At 41.1% G+C, this 21813-nt stretch overlaps 1 protein-coding gene across 1 annotated transcript in view; it reads right to left on the bottom strand.

Annotated features, from left to right (window-relative positions):
- ADGRB3 (adhesion G protein-coupled receptor B3) overlaps positions 1-21813 on the bottom strand; it is an 844067-nt gene that overhangs the window by 441468 nt on the left and 380786 nt on the right. Inside the window, exon 9 of the mRNA XM_065911328.1 lies at positions 9726-9920. Coding sequence (XP_065767400.1) covers positions 9726-9920 — 195 coding nt within the window. The remainder of the gene's footprint in view (positions 1-9725; positions 9921-21813) is intronic.

Here is a 21813-nt window from a genome sequence, read left to right as displayed (position 1 = left end):
ACACACTCCTGTTGCTCAAACCACCCAGTTCACGGTATTTATTACGGCAGCCCCGCGATGCAACACATTCCTCGATAATTTCTTAAGAGAAAAATTTGATAATAAATGAAGTCACAAGAAAAGACTATCTGTACATTGTGCTTCTGCAAATGCCAATGTTTTCCTGAGTCTGAAGGAAATAACGAGGGATTCCAAAAGGGCAAGACTGCTTATCAGAGGCCTCATCAGTTTTTCTTAAGCTTCACCAAAGCCGTTCACGTACATCACATGACAGGTACCAGTTGATAAGTGGCAATCCACACCCAACTTTCCTGAGTTCCCCTCAGCTTGCAGCCATCTTCCAAATTCTGTGCACAGCAGGATTTACTCGTGTTGATGGGTGAAGAAAGACATGTTCCTTATATATCCCCCATTTAAGGCAGGTGTTTGGCACTGAATTTCTTCTTTCCTTCTTTATAATAGGGGAACACCTTCAACACTGTCTAGAGAGAGCTCTGAGTTACATAACTTCTCTCTACCCCAGAGAAAGAATAGGGAACCTTCTCAGGCTTCAAGCATTGAAAGCAGCATCTGTTGTGACTCAGACTGATTGTTAGCTGGACTCAAACTGGGTCCCATAGGGCCAGGAATCCTGGCTACTGATTCAAGCCATCCTCTCATCCACTTGCTGGTTAACTATAAAATGGTCTTGTGGTGTCAGCCTTTCAGACTAATTCTTCTTTTCTGACTCTCATGCTTATTGACACATTCCCTGCCCTTCTCCAAGAGTAGGGAAAGAAAAGAAAAAAGACGCAGCAACCCATTCTTGCTTAGGAGTGCTGTGAGGAACACTTGACCTTCCTTTGTTCCCAGGAGAGACAGCAAAATATACATATGCAGCGGCAGCAGACACGTGTGGTCCAGAGATGCTTCAGGTATTCGCTCAGTCAGAATCTCACCTTCCCCAATCATAAGGGTTGGCAGGTCTCTTGACCTTTTACTGTGTGCCATGTGTGAAATTAAAAGACGCTTACTCTTTGGGAGAAAAGTTATGACCAAGCTAGACAGTGGCACTGGCTCGTGTAGCCAGCGGCTGCCATACTGGATGGCTCAGCTAGAGAATCATCACAACACAGTGTATGGATGGCACCACAACAGACCATGAGATTAAAAGATGCTTACTCCTGGGAAGGAAAGTTATGACCAACCTAGACAGCATACTAAAAAGTAAAGATATTACTTTGCCAACAAAGGTCCGTCTAGTCAAGGCTATGGTTTATCCAGTGGTCATGTATGGATATGAGAGTTGGGCTATAAAGACAGCTGAGCACTGAAGAATTGATGCTTTTGAACTGTGGTGTTGGAGAAGACTCTTGAGAGTCCCTTGGACTGCAAGGAGATCCAACCAGTCCATCCTAAAGGAGATCAGTCCTGGGTGTTCATTGGAAGGACTGATGCGGAAGCTGAAGCTCAAATACTTTGGCCACCTGATGTGAAGAACTGACTTATTGGCAAAGACTCTGATGCTGGAAAAGATTGAAGGCATGAGAAGAAGGAGACAACAGAGGATGACATGGTTGGATGCCACCACCGACTCAATGGACATGAGTTTGAGTAAATTCCGGGAGTTGGTGATAGACAGGGAGGCCTGGCATGCTGCAGTCCATGGGCTCACAAAGAGTTGGACATGACTGAGTGACTGAACTGAACTTATGTGCTATATAACTTTTTGACAGTGATTTAACCCTCATATCAGCACTATGCATGGATTCCAACATTCCACATGATGCAAGAGAATATGGTGGCACTTAGAGATCCAGTCACCTGTCCAGCATCAGACAGGGGACAAGTAGCAGAGCCATGACCAGAAGCTCAGGACTCTGCCCACAGAGCAAGCACTCTGCATCATCATCCTCTACTACCTTCCCTACATCCCCAGAAAATTATTAATTTACACCAATTATTATTTATTATTAATTATAGGAAATTATTAATCTTCCTGGTTACACAATGTTCTTTCAGCAGAGAACCTCAAGGCAACAGTTGAGGTCTTGGATGTTAGCATTATAGTACCATCCCAAACCTAAAGAATCCTTACTAGATCCTATTTGGCCAAGAAAATTAGGCTAATCATTACATGAGGGCCTTGGATTATCACAGTCATAGATGCACCCCTATCTGTCAATCCACTCTTTTGTACACAGAAAACAAAAGGGTCTCACACTGAAATCAGCAGAGAAACGATATTTAAGGATCCTCGCCTAATTCTTGACGGGTACCTTGAGAAAGATCCAACGTACCTGCTTTCTCATCAAGTGTTTTAGGAGACAAGATGCTTAACTTACCAAAAATCATCAAGAAAGAAAATCATCAAGAAAGAATTTAATTCTTTCTGTTTTGGCTGTGCTGGATCTTCCTTGCCGCACTGGGGCTTTCTCTAGGTGCAGTGAGTAGGGGTTACTCCTGACTGCGGTGTGTGGGCTTCAGCGTCCCATTGCGGTGGCTCCCCTGCTGCCGGGCAGAGCTTCGCTCTCTTGTTCCCTGGTGCTTGGGCTCAGCAGCTGCAGCTCTCAGGCTCTAGAGCATGGCTTAGATGCTCTGGGGTACGTGCTGTCTTCTGGACCAGGGCTAGAGCCCGTGTCCCCTGCACTGGCAGGCGGCGTCCTTACCACTGAGTCACCAGGGAAGCCCTCAATTTGATTTCTTGATCTCCTAATTCTGAGAATTTTACTAAGAATACAGTTTGCATTTAAGAAACAAATTGGAAGTGGAAGTTTGTGGCCTCCTATTTAATCTAACTTATTGGAAAAATGAATTTTCAAGCCTCAGGAATATGTCGGGCAAACAAGTGATTTTCAAACATTGATTGGGGAACCCGAGGGTCCTGATCAACTTTTCATAACACGACAGAAAAGAATAGAAAACGCAAGAGTGCATTACCTACAGAATAGGTAAATATTTTGCAAAAGTTTATTTTTCAGTTATATGTTAACTGTGTGTCTTACAGTGGGTCACAGTCAAAAACATTTGGAAAACGCTGAGTTGGGCCAGTAGAAGTTTCATCAGGGAACAAAAAGATGCTTCAAAAGAGACAAGTACTCATATTCGTCAAGTTTGAGGGCCATTGCACATGAGTCTCTGTGGATACTCCATGTGTGTATTCTTCCAATTTTTCTTTCTTTACTCCCAATGATAAGCCGTCTCAGGGGCCTGCCTTCCATTCCATTAAGTGGATCTTGCCTCCTTTTCTGATCCACTACTGCTGAAATATGCTTGCTTTCTTTTCTCTGAACCTCTAGATCAGTGATGTGGCCAAGTCTTCCTAGCCTCATGAATCCCCCTTCTCCACCTCAGCCAGACCATCTTTCAGAAACAGCACTCAGGTTTAGTAACTTTGTTTATAGAGAATCATATCCAAACTCTTCTCTAGCCTTGGTTCTCCTGCCTTCACAATTGACATTTTCCAACGTGAATCTCATTTTTTACAAAACTTGGTCTTTTGAATGCACCACATGTATACCATTATTATGTCTTTCCTTTTTTCCTTTTTTTTTAAACTTTTTGGTCACACACTGTGGCAAGTGGGCTCTCACACCCCCTGCATTCAAAGCATTGAGTTTTCACCACCGGACGCCAGGAAAGTCCCAATTACTACACCTTTGATTGGAGTTTGAGGATTGTTTCTGCCCTAGTTTTCTTCTCCAAATTCCTTCTCAAGGCCTAAGGTTCTTTTTTGATTGCTGCTGTTCAGACTCTATGTTTTGAGAGTTCCTGGAAGGGAGACACTGTACTTCTATCTCTCTTCCTCGTTACTGGCCTAGCCTCATTCCTAAATTATCTTTTCCTTCAATAACATTGTAAGCAGCTTGAGAGCAAGGCCTTTCTTTTACCTTAAGTTACAACACCAGCGAAAGTGAAAGTGAAGTCGTGTCCGACTCTTTGCAATCCCATGGACTGTAGCCCACCAGACTCCTCCATCCACGGAATTTTCTAGGCAAGAGTACTGGAGTGGGTTGCCATTTCCTTCTCCAGGGGATCTTCCCAACCCAGGGATTGAACCTGGGTCTCCCACATTGCAGGCAAATGCTTCACAACACCAGTACTAATGGCATTACAGAGTACCTGCTATCTGCCACCTGATTCACAAGTGGGTTGTTACATATATAATATGCATTTTTTTCTAAGCCTCTCAACAACCCTGAAAAATAGATATCATTGGGCTTCATTATTTATGGATTTCGTATTTGCAAGTTCAACTACTCACTAAAATTAATTTCTAACTCACAAGTCAAAGTTCATAGCTTCAAGAACATGCATAGCATGGTGAGTTTGAGCCACCCCACGCACACACACCCAGCTTAGGGCACAGGACCACGCTCTGAGTTTTGGTCTCAGCCCACACACTGTAAACAAGTGTGTGCTTCATGGTCAATTTATGCCCAGGTTTTTTCCCCATATAATTTGTGCTTTTTGATGGTAATTTCATTGTTGAAAATGGCTCTCAGCATAGTGTTGGAGGATTATCTAGCATTCCTAAATTCAAGAAAGCTCTGGGATGCCTTAAAGAGAAAATATGTGTATTAGATAAGCTTTGTTCAGGCATGATATGTAACAATAATGATGTTTTATATAAACAAATATAAAATAATGAATATATGATAATAACATACATATTGCTATATATATATAACAGTAAGTACAACAAGGTCATGTATTAATTGGTTGATGAAATTATACTACCAGATTCTTGTAGGAATCCATCTTGTATTTTCCCTACTAGTAAATAATTCAGCATACTTTCACTTATAGAATATAACTGCCATGACTAATGGGAATAGACCCTACTACTATTTATTCTTTATATATGAAGAAATAAGGTGCATAAAGATTAAGCAATGTGTCTGAAAACGTCAACATAGCTATTGGACAAATTTCAATTTGCATGTCTGATTCAACTTTGTAAGTCCCATAGTTCCAGGTGTGGGTGGTGTAGCTCAACTTCCACTGATAGAACGCGACTCAGTATGAATTTTCCCCAGGGTAAAAAGACAAGTAAACGGATAAATCCTCTCTTTTTTCTTTCTTTCTCTTAATTGGAAGCTTAGCGTACTGTTCTTTTTTGTAAATCAAATTCCTCAAATATTACTATATTATTCATATTCACTAATTACTCGAACAAATATTTGCATCTCTACTATGCTCCAAGTGCCAGCTTAAGCCCCAGGGACCCAATTGTCTCTCAACAAGTTTAAAATTTACTGCTGAAAAGAGGCCTGGAAACAAATAATCTCACCATTATGTGAAACACCTGCTCTAATAGGAATATTTCTGTTGTTTTTTAGTCACTAAGTTGAATCTTAGCACCAACAAAAAGACTCTTTCTGACCCAGTGGACTGTACCCTGCCAGGATTCTCTGTCCACTGGGTATTTACAAGGTTTCAAAAGGCAAGACAATTTGGAAAACACTGAATTCTGCCTGAGATCTGAAGAGAAGATTTTTGGACTAGAAATGCTTTTTGATCTGCATCTTGAAGGAATCTGCATCAGATTAGAAACAGGAAGACCAAACTACAGCAGAGAACCAATAGAGCGGAAATATGGACATAAGGTCAAACCCCAGGGTGTGGAAAGAATATGCCTGAAGGGAAAAGGCTTTTGGAATAATTTTATACTAACCAGTTTCCCAAAATAAAAATCTACTATGCTCTATCCTTCCAAGGCATAAAGGCACACCTTATTTTCCCCCAGAATAATTTTATACTAACCAGTTTCCCAAAATAAAAATCTACTATGCTCTATCCTTCCAAGGCATAAAGGCACACCTTATTTTCCCCCTAATTTCAACAGATTGTGGCTACTCTATCTCACTTTCATCAATGTATCAACAGAGATATAAGATTGATCCAATGTATTAATCTTTTACTGAATCTAGCATTACTAGGTATTTTACATAAAAAGCTTTGCACAGAACTACACTTAAAAGAATGTATTCTCTCTGAAGAGTTTTACTTAACATCTCTTTGGTCTTTGTTCTTTCCCCAGTTTAAAAAAAAAAAAGGGGATAAAAACTCAGTGGTGTCTATATAATTATTAATTTTGCTGTTAATTCAACAAACATTTGTTAAACACCTTGAATAGTCAAGAATCTACTAAATACCATTTGGGTGAGGGAGACTTGGAGCTAGGCTAGGATCCAAAGATTGATCAGGACTATTTCTTCTTTTGCAAAGATTCACATATGACTGCTAATAACTTAAGATGTAAAGAGAGGCAGGAGGAAATGTGCTTCTGGAACACAGAGGCCCAGAGTACCGAGAGATTAATTTAGAAGATGGAGACGGACTAAGCAAAACTGAAAGCACAGAGGAAGCTAAGGTCTGGAGCCAAGAAACACAGCACATCCAGGAGGCAGGAAGTGGGTTGATTTAGCTCTAGGTCTGTGAAGGGGGAGAGTGGTCCATGCTCATGGCTGGAGAGACAGGTGATCCAGGTACTGTGGATACACCAGAAGGCAAGGCACAGGCTTTGGGTGGTCCTTCAGGCAGCCTTGAAGCCCAGGTGAAGGGTTCTGACTTAATCATGACATAATCATGGCCATCCTGGGACAGCCAATGGGGCTTCCCTGGTGGTTCGGCAGTGAAAGAATCCAACTGCCAATGCAAGAGATTCAGGTTCAATCTGTGGGTTGAGAAGATCCCTGGAGAAGGAAATGGCAACCCACTCCATTCCACCTGCCCACTCCAGGTAAGTATTCTTGCCTGGGAAATCCTGTGTACAGAGGAGCCTGGCAGGCTACAGTTCACGAAGTTCCAAAAGAGTCAGACCTGACTTAGCAACTAAGCAACAAAGACAGCCAATAGGGCCACGGTGTACATGATGAGTAGGGATGTGGGGAAAGATCTGAGGGAGGAAGGAAGGAAGGAGGCCATGGAAATAGTGCGGGCTGGGATCCCTGAAAAAAGGCACAGTTAGGGTAACAGCAGTGGGCAGAGAGAAGAAAGACAGATGGAAGAGGCAGAGTATTGACTGACCCATCAGGAAAGGAAGAGGAGGGAAAAATCCAGATGGTATTACAGGAGCAGCCTAAGGACCAGTAATTCTACCAAGGTGAAAAGGCAAGAGAACGTGGCACTTATGATGAATTTAGTTTATGTCATATGAAGTCTCATGAGACAAGTCAACCACAAGTGACCAGAGCCCCGGGGAGTAAAGGCATAGGCGGTGCCGGGTAAGGCAAGACAAGCAAAGACAACAAAGACATCCGAAAGATTTGTATAAAATGGTCTGTGGAGAGTCGAATAAGAGGTGCAAAGTGCCCTGGGATTTTAGAGTTGAGAAAGGTCATTTTCAGAGAAGTCTCAGGCTTGTAGGACTGGCCTTCAGAAAGACAAGCAGCAACTGTGCCTGGAGTGTGACAGGCAGAGATGAAGAAGGACTTCCAGAAGAAGAAGGCATCCAGGTGCCTGGACAGACATCAGCCAAGACAGCAGAGTAGAAAGACGCAGCTCCTTTATGTAACAAATGACCAGGAGAGTAGCCTGCTGAGATTTTGTGTGCATGCGGAGGACTATCTACCGAGTAGGACAGAAACTCAGGAAGGTGTTTCTGACCATGATCAAACAACAACACAATCACATTTGCTCTATTTAAGTCAAACCAGCTGATGTCCACGACAAAGCCTCTGGTTACACTAATTGTTCACGGAGTCCATGCCCTCCAATGAGCAGTTCATTCACAACATGTCCCCAACACAACCTAGGAATTGTAATTTAAGTACGATTAAAACCTTAAAGCCCTACATTCTCGATGGTACAGAGAGGCGCAAGAGCTCATTGAGTGCAGCTTTCTGCCTGATGTTTCCATTGTGAACACAATAATCTGATGTTGTTCAAAATTACAACTTGTACTTCATGTCAAGGAGTTCACATGTAATTTTTACAATGTAAATGATAATGGATAGAAGTATTTCAGAACTAAGGAGAAAAGTTGTACTTGACTTACTTTATTACATTTTTAAAACTGGATAACTGTTTCATTCTTTGTAAAGCAGTGAAGTATTAGTCGATTAGTCATGTCTGACTCTATGCAATCCCATGAACTGTAGCCCACCAGGATCCTCTGTCCATGGAATTCTCCAGACAACAATAGTAGAATGGGTAGACATTCCTTTCTCCAGGAGATCTTCCCAACCCAGGGATCGAACCCCATCTCGTTGGAAAAGACCCTGATGCTGGGAAAGATTGAGGGCAGCAGGAGAAGGGGGCGACAGATGAGATGTTTGGATAGCATCACCGACTCAGTGGACATGAGTTTGAGCAAACTGGGAGCCAGTTAAGGACAGGGAGCCCTGGTGTGCTCCAGTCCCTGACTTAGCCACTGAGTAACAACAGCAACGTAGCAAAAGTGCTGGGAGCTCCCTGCTGGCCCAGTGTGTTAGGAAGGAGTACTTTCACTGCAGGGGCCTGGGCTTAACCTTTCCTGCAAGCACTGCAGTGCAGCCCAAAAAAGCATCCCAGTGCCCAGAGGACAGCGCCTTCTACTCCTCCTCCCTGCAGTGTGCTTTTAGTTAGAAACGTGTTCCTGGACACAGGTGATATAATATTATATACACCATAGCCCCGTTAATTCTTACTGCAGCTACTTTGAGCAGGATATTTATACAATTTAAGTACTATATGAATCTCCATACAAATTAGGGCATAGGTATTATTTATGAATAATTCCATGATGCCAAAAAGCATTCTATTCCTCTTTCCCTTCAATCTCTGGTCAAAACAAAGCAAAACAAAACAAACAAACAAACAAAAACACTCAAAAAGCCCACCCTCTGCATTCTCTAAGCAAAATGCAAATAAAACTCCCAAAAGAAGAGTGGGCTGAAAGAAAATTACCTGATGTGGGAGTTTTGCCAAACTTTTATGATAATGAACTTCATGCAGAGACACAGAAGAACATTATGCTGGAAACAGAAAAACTAACTCAAAAACCAACTCAGTATTCTTGGCCAGGGGTACATCTTAGCCTACAGCACAAGACTTAAGCCAAAATCCAAACTAGTGTTGCATCAAATATGCTATGCTTGCCATTCAACAAGCTTGGTCTTAATGGCAGAGACAATTCTAAAATTGTATGAGTACTTAAACTGTGCTACGGAAATAAATGATACCATTCTAGAAGTTTTCCATAACAAGACAAACAAGCTGTTGAGGAGTTACTGAACTTATTTTCCTATCCAGGGCAATTCTCTACTTGCCCAGCATTTTCAGGCAATAATTCCACAAAATTAAGTATGGCCTTCCCCCTTCTAACAGCAAAACTCCAAACAAAAGTTAAACTGTGTCTTCTTTGCATGCTATAGTCAATGTGCTTTCATTATGCTTAATGTACTTTTAATAGTCTCCTATGGCAAGATGGTGTTATTAAGTCTGGGAATAAAAGATCCATGCTACAACCTTGAATTTGCTATAGTGTCTTTTAGCCGACGACTCAAATCACTTCACACACATTCTTACTCACTCTCTCCTTGAGGTGTATTATGTGTGTTGAGGACACTGAAGGGTAGAATGACTAAGGAATTGGGGTCACTTCCAGAGCTCACACTGCACATAGCTTGGATTCTTCCCCAACAGGAGGGAGCAAGCCCCTCTTCAAACCAGGAATCCCCCAAGGTGGCTATACCGGCTTCTCAAGCCCATAAGTGATCCCACGCTCACTTGGTATTCCTTCATGGAGTTGCCTCCCTTACCTGGACGCCATCAGAGGCAGGGATGTAACTTGCCCTTTTAAAGGTGTCTGTCACATTCCTGAGAATTTCCACCGACATCAGAAGATCGCCTGCATAGAAGTTTTTCCTCTGAGTTAAATCCAGCAGCGTCTTGGTGACCTGGGACATCCCATCACCCGCCAGCATTCTCTGACCCTTTGCAAGATGTTCTTTGATCTGTGATGGTCAACAGAACAGAATAAACATCAGAATCTTCATTACTGTTTCTCCACATAGCTTCATCAGACAAATATGTTTAAAACTGCAGAGCTGACTTTCCAATAGCACTGCAAAACTTGGGAAGGTTTCAAAACTAAGTTGCATGTTTCCCACCCTTGCAAGGATAAACTGCCAGAATCTGTGTCCACATTTTGGCAGGCTTGATGGACTTGCCTTTTCTAGTTTTCAGAAAACATAATTTAGCATTTTGCAGGAAGCATGTATTAATTTAGGGTTTGAACTGAAATAAAAATAAAAAGTAGTTTTGCACATGGTAAACAGGGGAGGTTGTTCAGTGACATGTGAGCAGAGATGGGAGAACAGAAACACGTCAAAATATCCTTTTGTATTTAAGAAGCTGAGTTTAATGATTTTTCCCTTACTTCTTAAAGTAAACACATCTTTATGTAGCGGCAAAAAAAAAGTTTTCACAATGACATTTAGCTTAAGACAGATATTTAGTTAAACTTTAGAGGTATACTATGATGAACATGACTGAAAGCTAGATTAAGTTAGCTTTATTTTAAAAAGGAATAAACAACAACAAAATAAAAATCTCTCAGCTAGGTTTTTAGCAACAGAATGAATCATTGAGATGCAAGACTTAAATTAGTTTGATGACCAGAGAAATACACTGTCAATTTTCATATTTGCTTATCGTCCAGTCCAAGGCATCTTATCACATGGAAGAATGTTACAGTAAAAGAAGGTAAGCTGATAGCAAGGATACATTATATGTTTACTTATTTAACAGAACATTAGTCTTTATTATCCCATTGCTAAATTTGTGATAACATTAACTTATCAAAAGATCATGAAATACTTAGGAGCTAACACACCAGAGAAAGACTGGCCTAGAAAGGTTCAAGTGTAATACTATAACCATCAATTTCCCATTGAGAAAAGTGTTAACAAATCCTTTGAGGTACGACAATCAATCTGAATTAATCTCGGAGTTAGGAATTTTCTTTAAAATGTATTTTTAAAAGCGCTTCCTTGACACTTCGGACATTTAAATTTTCCTTAGTCTCTAAAACTCTAAATATATTTTGGGAAAATAAAAATCTTCAGAAACATGCTCTGTTATTTGTGTTACATTAAAAACATAACATGTTAATGGAGTTTATTTCTTCCCATTTGCTTATTCCTCTCCCGGTCTCCCCTCAGTGCCAGCCATCAACACCTGACTAAAGCCCAGAGAATGGATGGGTGAGGGATCAATGATCCAGCAGTTGCTTATCTCTGAGGTCTCGACGCTCGTCGCTATGGAGTGATACTTAATCTAAGATGCAGACGCCGTGTTGGCCAATCAGAAAGAACGCTGACCACCCAGTAGAAGCCAGCTGGGGTACATGATGATGTGTGCTACCAGGCTGAACTCCAGACCTGCCTCTAAACTAGTGATAACTCAGAAATTTTCTATTCCGGTTACGTGTGCCATAATGTCATACTGTTTGCACTGGATAGGCCACCATTCTCTCTGTCTCTCTCTCTCTCTTTTTTCTTTTTTTTACCACTCAGGTAGCCCTGGTTCTTCTAAATTTCTAAACTGAGTTAATCAACTCCTTCTATGTGCTCTTAACTCAAACATCCATCAGCTACTCTATCACACTGAATTAAATATAATCATTCGCTTATATGTCTTCTGTCCCAGTAGTCTTTCTGAACTTTAACAGTAGGTTTTCTGCCTTGTTCATAGTCTTAGAAATAAGTATGCTAGAGCGAACTCAGCTATGATATTCCACCTATATCCTTATGATGGAATATGATGGAATGGGCTTTGAAGCCAGGGTTGCCTAGGTTTTTATTTAAACATTTCAACTTACTATTTATATAATTGAAGTCATCGGAGATTCAGTTTGTCATGTCTCTTCTCAGCCTTGAAAAATATGCCTGTACGGTTTCAAGTTTTAAAAATATATATATTTTTAATTAAAATAAACCCACACAAGCCTACATAGTCAGCACAGCTCTAGCATACAGAAAAGCTCCGGTTCATCATGATCTGTGTGCCCTACCTGATCTAGTTCCTGGAGACTCTAACACTTTTCCTCTGATGTGCTGTGTTCTGGTCACTCTGGTCTTTTTCATCTTCCTCAATTTTAAGTACATGCTTGTCTCAGGGTCTTTGCCCTGCTTTTCCTTTTGTCTGGAATAGTCTTCCCACAGAGATCTACATGTGTTCTTGTCATTTTCTCAGAGAAGTCTTACCTGACTTCCTATCTAAAAGGCATCCTTGTCATTCTTAGTTATCTTATCCTTTTATTTATTTAAGTATTAATTTAGCTTTTCAAAAACTATCTTAGCTTCTTTGTGCTTAACCTTACCTACCATTGTGCGTCTATCTTTTGTCTCATTTATTTCTCTGCTTCCCACATTAGAACAGAAACCATGTGAAAGAGGAGATTTTTGTGTATTATGTTTACAGTTATACTCCCAGTACCTAGAGGACTTAATATGTTGGACAAATTAGTAAATGCATTATTGAATGATTTCTTCTAAGCTCATTAAGTTCTTGGGATTAAGTTGTTGTTGTTTAATCGCTAAGTCGTGTCTGACTCTTTGTGACCCCATGGACTGTAGCATGCCAAGCTTCTCTGTCTTCCACTATTTCCCAAAGTTTCCTCAAATTCATGCCCATTGAGTCCAGGGTGCTATCTAACCATCTCATTCTCTGTTGCCCCATTCTCCTTTTGCCTTCAATTTTTCCCAGCATCCGCTTTTTGTGTTTTTTTCCCCAATGAGTTGGCTCTTCACATCAGGTGGCAAAAGTACTGGAGCTTCAGCTTTAGATTTCCTTTCAACGAATATTCAAGGTTGTTTTCCTTTATGATTGACTAGTTAGATCTCCTTACAGTTCCAGGAACTCTCAAGAGTCTCTCCAGCATCACAATTCAAAAGCATCAATTCTTTGGTACTCAGCCTTCTTCATGGTCTAATTCTCACATCTGTACATGACTACTAGAAAAACCATAGCTTTGACTATATGAACCTTCTTTGGCAAAGGGATATCTCTGTTTTTTAATATGCTGTTTAGGTTTGTGCAACAAGTGTCTTTTAATTCCTGTGGGATTAAGTTAGGCACACTTGGAAAGTTGTCCTAAGCTGTTTAACAGCAGAGTCCATAGAAAACACTGGTATCAGATAGCATAAGATGAATAAACTCCCTGACCTGCAGAGACACTGCAGCTCCTGGACTCAAAAGTACCTGCTTCAGTAGGTGGAGTGTGAAATGGTGAAGAAAAATGAAGTTAATAAAGTCTACCCTAAACAATGTTTCAGACCTCAGTCCTCAGTCTGGTGCTCGCAGTACAAATCACAGCTGAGATGCTCAAAGTCAAGAAACACTTAGACAGTTCTCCACTAGGAACGTGGTGTAGCAATGCCTGCCAAGGTAAGCACATGACTATTCAACTTAGGTGCCCATCTATTATTTTGGCAATCCCCTCCTATGCCCTGGAGGAGGAAATGGCAACCCGCCCCAGTACCCTTGCCTGGAAAACTACATTCATGGAGGAGCATGGTGGACTGTAGTCCATGGAGTCACAAAGAGTCGGACACAGCTGAGCGACTGAGCATGAGCACCTGTACCGGTGAGGGTCTGATTCATATAGACATAATGCATCCTTCCCCTCAGACAAAAACATCACAACACTGACTTGAATCCTGAGGAATGTACCATTCAGACATGTTTTCTGTTTGCAATAAAAATAATACAGAGGGCTTTGGATATCTCAAGTAATCAGAGCTAGGAAAGGCAGACTTTCATGTCTGGGTCAGCACCAAATTTGGCCCACCCAGTAGAAATTAGTCATTGTCAGCTGACAGCTGCTTAGCAGGCTTATGTAGAATGAGCTGTTCTCAGTCTTAATCTTTGAGACAGATGACCAGACCACAAACCAGCTCTCACAACTGGTACTAATTAGCATCCTTCCTGGCATTGTCTATGTATGGAAGGTGCCCAGAACAAATAGCTAGTAATATCTGTACACAGTAGCATTGGCTACTGGTAGTCTGTATAAAGGGTATTTGGGTAAGACACATTCAGAATATATTTAGGTGAAAAACAATGGCAGTTTCTTGACCTTCCTTCCATAACACAAGAGTTCCTACCTTGGGCCTACACTTTCACCACTTTTTTTTTTTTTTCCAGAGTGATGAATCCATGTTTATTTCCAGGGCTATTTTTCTCTTTTTTGGATCATGAAGAAATAGAGTTCAAAGTGGGTTTGCTCACCTCATCTTTCTCTGTTTCATACTGTTCCTCACTTGTATCTTCTGTTCTCAACTCCATGATGTAAGCCTTTGGGTTAAACCTCAAGGATTTTGAATCCCACCCATTCTTCAGTCTTCATTCTTTTTCAGTCTTTCCTTCCCTCAAAATATAGCATGACAACGGTACCTTATTTATATACCAATACCTTATCTTGTTTGGAGAAAGGAATGGCAACCTACCCCAGTATTCTTGCCTGGAGAATCCCATGGACAGAGGAATTTGGTGGGCTACAGTCCTTGGGGTCGCAAGAGTCAGACACAACTGAGCAACACACACATACACACACACCCCCCTCATCTTGCTATTTCCTTTCAGTTCATCTTCTTTGTTTTCAAAACCAAAATCAGAGGTATGCAATCTGACTTGGATCCCATAGCTCTTGAAGCTGCAAATTAAACTCAACATTACCTATTAAGCATTCTTACCGGAAGTCTTAACAAGCATACTATGTTTAAAGAACAGTTGGAATCATCAAACCTGGATTTAAATATGGTCCAAGGGCTTCCCTGGTGGCTCAGTGGTAAAGAATCTGCCTGCCAATGGGGGAGACACGGGTCAGGTCCCTGATCCGGGAAGATCCCACATGATTCACAGCAACCAAATCTGTGCTCTAGAGCCCAGGAGCCGCAACTACTGACCCACCTGCTCCAACTACTGAAGCCCACGCACCCTGGAATCCCTGCTCCACAGCAAAGAGGAGCCGCCACGATGAGAGGCTCTCGGACCACGACTAGAGATCAGCCTCCACTCACCTTAACTAGAGATAAAGGCCCACACAGCAAGAAAGAGCCAGCACAGCCAAAACAAACAAGTAAATTAACATTTTTAAACAATGTGGCTCTACTATTTACTTCTTAGAACCACTGGACAGACCTCTCCTAGAATCACTTGATTTGTCTGTTAAAACAACCAAATATCATTAGCTGCTACGGTGGGCTAAGACAAAGAGATTAAAAATGGGCACAGCGACTGTTTTCTTTTATCTTCAATTTCTAATTTCTCTACATACTAGCTATGGTATGTTTCTCATATCCATCCTTATTACCTGTGGGCAAGATGGAATCTGGTACAAGCTTCAAGACCTATCATCACACTCTTAACAATACTCTTCTAACTGGTTTAACTCAGTGAGTCTTTCTCCAAGCTAATTATCATACCTTTCACACCCCTGAACAAGTGGCTTCTCTTCTGGGAAAAAAAAGAAATCCATAAAAAAATCCATCCATTTTCATATTAAATCAAATATGCCCTTTATTATTTAACTTACAAGGCCAAACAAACAATCCTAACAGACAATTCCAATCCTTTATCTATCTCGTTTTATTCATCCAACCCTATTCTCCTATTATTTCTATCCAGTGAGTTATCATTTCAGTCTTTACATCTTTATTGCTTGTTAATAATTCAATCCACTTTAATTTTGAACTCTTCATATTATTCTTTACTTTTATTATTGTTGATTTTTAAAGCCAGTAATACATTTAATCTAAACTATTTATTCACTGACTTTATTTTTCTGGGCTGACTTTATAAAGTGGTTGACTTTATTTTTCTGGGCTGCACATGGTGATTGCAGCCATGAAATTAAAAGATGCTTCCTCCTTGGAAGCAAAGTTATGACCAACCTAGATAGCATATTAAAAAGCAGGGCCATTACTTTGCCAAAAAAGGTCCATCTAGTCAAGGCTATGGTTTTTCCACTGGTCTTGTATGGATGTGAGAGTTGGACTGTGAAGAAAGCTGAGTGTCGAAGAATTGATGCTTTTGAACTGTGGTGTTGGAGAAGACTCTTGAGAGTCCCTTGGACTGCAAGGAGACCCAACCAGTCCATCCTAAAGGAGATCAGTCCTGGGTGTTCATTGGAAGGACTGATGCTGAAGCTGAAACTCCAGTACTTTGGCCATCTCATGCGAAGAGTTGACTCATTTGAAAAGACCCTGATTCTGGGAGGGATTGGGGGCAGGAGGAGAAGGGGACGACAGAGGATGAGATGGCCGGATGGCATCACTGACTCAATGGACATGAGTTTGGGTGGACTCCGGGAATTGGTGATGGACAGGGAGGCCTGGTGTGCTGTGGTTCATGGGGTCGCAAAGAGTCGGACATGACTGAGCGACTGAACTGAACTCATTTATTCACTACTGCTTCTCAACCATTGATTCTTAAAGTCTCTTCTTCTTTCACAGCATAGTTTCCTCTTTGCTAATCTTTTAGTAAGGTTCTTTGATTGGTAACTCGTTCAATCTCTGATGTACTTTATATAAAAGTTATAGTCATTTTTAATTGATCTTTTATGTGAGAATGTTTTATTTCCCTTTTAGCATTTTTATAATGTGATGCTGTGTCTCTCTTGTTGCAAGTTATACAGTTGATCTTTTGTAGATTACCAGTCTTTTCTCAGTGGTAGTTTTTTAGTACAATGTAGATTAAGTTTCTATGGACTTGCATATATTTATTCACAATTCTTTTAAATCTGAATATATTATCTGTATTCCACATTGGAAAATTCTTAAGTACTCATTCATTGTGCAATCTCTATGTACTCTTCTGGACTACATTTCCATTATATTATATACATTTCTAGTAAGTGTACACTAAACTGTCTCATTTTACTCTTATTTTTCTAAGTTCTCTATTACAATTTTCATTCCTGTATCTATTCTGGATTCTGAGTGATCTTTTTCCAAACTAACTTCTGATCACTAATTCTTTCTTCAACTATACCTAATTGGTTCTTTATTCTGTTCATTAGTTTCAATGACATTGTTTTCCACTTACAAAAGTTCTGGGTCATTTTCTCACAGTGTTGCATTTAACTGTGCCTTCTGCTCTTTTATTGCTAAAATTATTTTAAACAAGTACGTTATCATTTCTTTCATATTTTCTAATATTTATACTTGCATCAGTGATTCCCTTGATCCTTGGGTTTGCTAACTCTCCCTCATGATATCTGAAATTATTGTCAACTCATATTCATTGAGGTGTGTTTATCCTTTGAGACCCTCATGCTGTTGTTTTGTGAAAGAGTTGTTAGAGACCAGCTTTGAGTGTGTTTCTCTGAGGGTGAGGGCCTCAGGCAATTCAATGATACTGTATCACTTCATGTTAATTTCCATGTTACTTCCTTCTATTTACAGTTCAGCTAAGCCTTTCAGTTTCTGAAAGGTAATTTCTTCCCTCTTCTTCCTAAGACCTTGTATAAATCTAATCTTTTTAGACACAACCTAGATCTATAGAGTTTGTTTCACCCATGAAGCCAGAGCAGTCAAGATGGTGCAGGCTTGCTGCAGGGAGCTTGGTTCAGCTTGTTCCACGACTTGGCCTTCTGCAGGCCAGCTTGTTCCATGACTCATGTGGAAGGTGCTCTTGTCACCAGACCTAGCAAAGCTTTAGAAACTCAGCCTCCAGTACCCAGGACTCATGTATAATCAGAAACCCTCCCAGGCTGCTGTAGCATCAACTTCCCCCTATGACTCTCACATTCATTTCTTTTTTTCTCTAACTCCTGATATCTAAATATTTTTGTCTTTTGAGCTCAGCTATCAGGCACCTTTTAAAAACAGTCTTGAGGTAGTTTATGAGAACCTCAGCATGATCTGTGAAGCATCATGTTGGTCCACCCCACTGTTCCTCTGCTGGCGCAGGTCCCTAATGCCAAACAGATGAACTACTCACCATTCCCAAAGAAAGCCCAGGGATCCTGCCTTACTCCCTGAACTATGCACTGCTATGACTTTAAATGTTTTCCCCAAATCCTTTTGTTAAATTGTTATCTTTCTTTTCTCCTTCCTGAATTCTTCTCAGATAACTGCAATCATGATATGATCTGTACTTCCAAACCTCACAGAAGTAATCTTGCTCTATCTTACAATATTATAGTGTTTGTGTTCTTATCTTATCCATTCTATTAGACTGTAAACTCCAGAGGGCGTGTAGTTTCCTTTTCAATTTGTTTACCCTGTAATTTCCAGCACATTGTCTGAGGCACAAAGGTATCTTCTCAAAGTGCTTGTTAAAGGAAACCAAAACCATAGAAGAATTTTCTTTTTTCCTTCTGTAACTGTGATCTTCAAAAGTTGACAGGGTAAAAACATAGCTGTCCATGACAATTCAAAACAAAGAAGTATGTGATAATTAGGGAACATTTACATTTCCTGACAGAACTGCCTTTTAAGAGCTATCCAATTAATATAAATAGGCAAATTTTAAATTTCTACAGTTGTTAAATTTCTACAGTTGGAAACCTTTTGAAAAATAATAGCAACAATTATGACAAAATACAACAGCATTTATTAAGTGCCTATTTTATGGCAAACATGGGACTAAGCGTTTTACCTGAATTATCTCATTTGAGTTTTAAAACAACAATTGGAGGTGCTGTAATTACCCACATGTAACAGATGAAGGCACAGAGGCATGCTGTGGCGAGATGCCTTCCTCAGGATTGCACAGCTCCTAAACTGTCCCAAGATTTAAGCTCAGGCAGTTGGATTTCAGAGTCCATACACTTAACCATCACATACTTAACTCAGATTTTATACAACACTTTTGTTAGAAACTGTCAAAATGCTTTAAAAGTTAGAAGTCATCCTCAAACATGCGTGTTTTGACACTGAATCTTTTTCATATGAAAAAAAGAATATAAAAATAAAGAGGCTTGGCAAGCAACTTTCCAGGCTGCTGAGATGCTGTCAATTATTAAGTAGTGGGGGTTAATTTGAAATGCAGTATGGAGGTGTTCCTAAAGATATTTGCCAATATCTATAAAAGATTTTATAGATATTGGAGCGGCAGCTCTGTGGCACTGGAGTGACTATGAGGAGATATCCCACATCCAAGGGCAAAGGAAAGCCCCAGCAAGATGGTAGGAGGGGCGAAATCACGTTTAGAACCAAAGCCCATACCTGTCAGAGATGCTCAGAGGGCTCAAACATAGCCTGTGCACACCGGGCCCAGCGACCCCACAGAGACTGAGCCAGATCTGGTCTGAGCGTCTCCCGAGGAGGTACGGGTCAGCGGTGGCCTGCCGCAGGGGCGGGGGCTCTGGGTGCAGTGACCTGGGTATGGGCTAAGCCCTCTTGGAGGAGGTCACCACTAACCCCACCATAGAGGCACCAGAACTTACACAGGCCTGGGGAAACAGACTCTTGGAGGGCACAGACAGAACCTTGTGGGCACCAGGACCCAGGGGAAAGGAGCAGTGACCCCACAAGTGACTGACCCAGACTTGCCTATGAGTGTCCAGGAGTCTCCAGTGGAGGTGTGGGTCAGTGGTGGCCTGCTGCAGGGTCGGGGGCACTGATTTGGATCTTTTGAAGGAGGTCACCATTTTCCTCATTACCTACACCATAGTTTGGCCTCAGGTCAAATAGCAGGGAGGGAACACAGCCCCACCCTTCAACAGAAAATTGGATTAAAGATTTACTAAGCGTGGCCCCACCCAATAGAATAAGACCCCCAATTTCCCCCTCAATAAGGCACTCCTATCAGGAAGCTTCCATAAGCCTCTTACCTTCTCCATCAGAGGGCAGACAGAATGAAAATCACAATCACAGAAAACTAACCAATCTGACCACATGGACCACATAGGTTCATTGTCTAACTCAATGAACCTATGGGCCATAGCTTGTAGGGTCACCCAAGACTGAGGGTCATGGTGGACAGTTCTGATAAAACATGGTCCACTGGAGAAGGGAATGGCAAACCACTTCAGTACTCTTGCCTTGAGAACCCCATGAGCAGTATGAAAAGGCAAAAAGATAGGACACTGAAAGATGAACTCCCCAGGTTGGTAGGTGCCCAGTATGCTACTGGAGATCAGTGGAGAACTAACTCCAGAAAGAATGAAGAGATGGAGCCAAAGCAAAAACAACAGCCAGTTGTGGATGAGACTGATGATAGAAGTAAGGTCCGTGCTGTAAAGAGCAATATTGCACAGGAACCTGGAATGTTAGGTCCATGAATCAAGGCAAACTGGAATTGGTCAAACAGGAGCTGGCTAGAGTGAACATCAGCATTTTAGGAATCAGTTAACTAAAATGGACTGCAACGGGCGAATTTAAATCAGATGACCATCATATCTACTACTGTAGGCAAGAATCCCTTAGAAGAAATGGAGTAGCCATCATAGTCAAGAAAAGAGTCTGAAATGCAGTACTTGGATGCAATCTCAAAAAAGACAAAATGGCCCTGTTCATTTCCAAGGCAAACCATTTAATATCAAAGTAATCCAAGTCTATGCCTCAACAAGTAATGCTGAAGAAGCTGAATTTGAACAGTCCTATGAAGACCTACAAGCCCTTCTAGAACTAATACCCAAAAAAGATGTCCTTTTCATTACAGGGGACTGGAATGCAAAAGTAAGAGTCAAGAAATACCTGGAGTAATAGGCAAATTTGGCCTTGGAGTACAGAATGAAGCAGGGCAAAGGCTAATAGAGTTCTGCCAAGAGAATACACTGGTCATAGCAAACACCCTCTTCCAACAACACAAGAGAAGACTCTACACATGGACATCACCAGATGGTCAATACTGAAATCAGACTGATTAAATTCTTTGCAGGCAAATATTGGGGAAGTTCTATATAGTCAGCAAAAACAAGACCGGGAGCTGACTGTGGCTCAGATCATGAACTCCTTATTGCCAAATTCAGACTTAAATTGAAGAAAGTAGGGAAAACCACTATACCATTCAGGTATGACCTAAATCAAATCCCTTACGATTACACAGGGGAAGTGGCAAATAGATTCAAGGGATTAGATCTGATAAACAGAGTGCATGAAGAACTGTAGACAGAGGTTCAAGACATTGTACAGGAGGCAGTGATCAAGACCATCCCCAAGAAAAAGAAATGCAAAAAGGCAAAATGGCTGCCTAAGAAGGCCTTACAAACAGCTGAGAAAAGAAGAGACGGGAAAGGCAAAGGAGAAATGGAAAGATATACCCATTTAAAAGCAGAGCTCCAAAGAATAGCAAGGGGAGATAAAGCCCTCCTCAGTGATCAATGCAAAGAAATAGAGGAAAACAACAGAATGGGAAAGACTAGAGATCTCTTCATGAAAACTAGAGATACTAAAGGAATATTTCATGCAAAGATGGGCACAATAAAGGAGAGAAATGGTATGGACCTAACAGAAGCAGAAGATATTAAGAAGAGGTGGCAAGAATACACAGAAGAACTACACAAAATAGAACTTAATGACCCAGATAACCATGATGTTGTGATCACTCACCTAGAGCCAGACATCCTGGAATGTGAAGTCAAGTGGGCCTTTAGGAAGCATCACTACGATAAAAGCTAGTGGAGGTGATGGAATTCCAGTTGACCTATTTCAAATCATAAAAGATGATGCTGTGAAAGTGCTGCACTCAATATGCCAGCAAATTTGGAAAACTCAGCAGTGGCCTTAGGACTGAAAAAGGTGAATTTTCATTCGATTCCCAAAGAGAGGCAATGCCAAAGAATGCTCAAACTACCACTCAGTTGCACTCATCTCAAGCTAGTAAAGTAATGCTCAAAATTCTCCAAGCCAGGCTTCAACAGTACATGAACTGTGAACTTCCAGATGTTCATGG

The sequence above is a fragment of the Muntiacus reevesi genome, chromosome 19 (genome assembly GCF_963930625.1).
Source record: "Muntiacus reevesi chromosome 19, mMunRee1.1, whole genome shotgun sequence".
In the NCBI taxonomy this organism is placed as follows: domain Eukaryota; kingdom Metazoa; phylum Chordata; class Mammalia; order Artiodactyla; family Cervidae; genus Muntiacus; species Muntiacus reevesi.
Note: the sequence above shows the minus strand (reverse complement) of the source record. Positions and strands in the feature narration are given on the sequence as shown.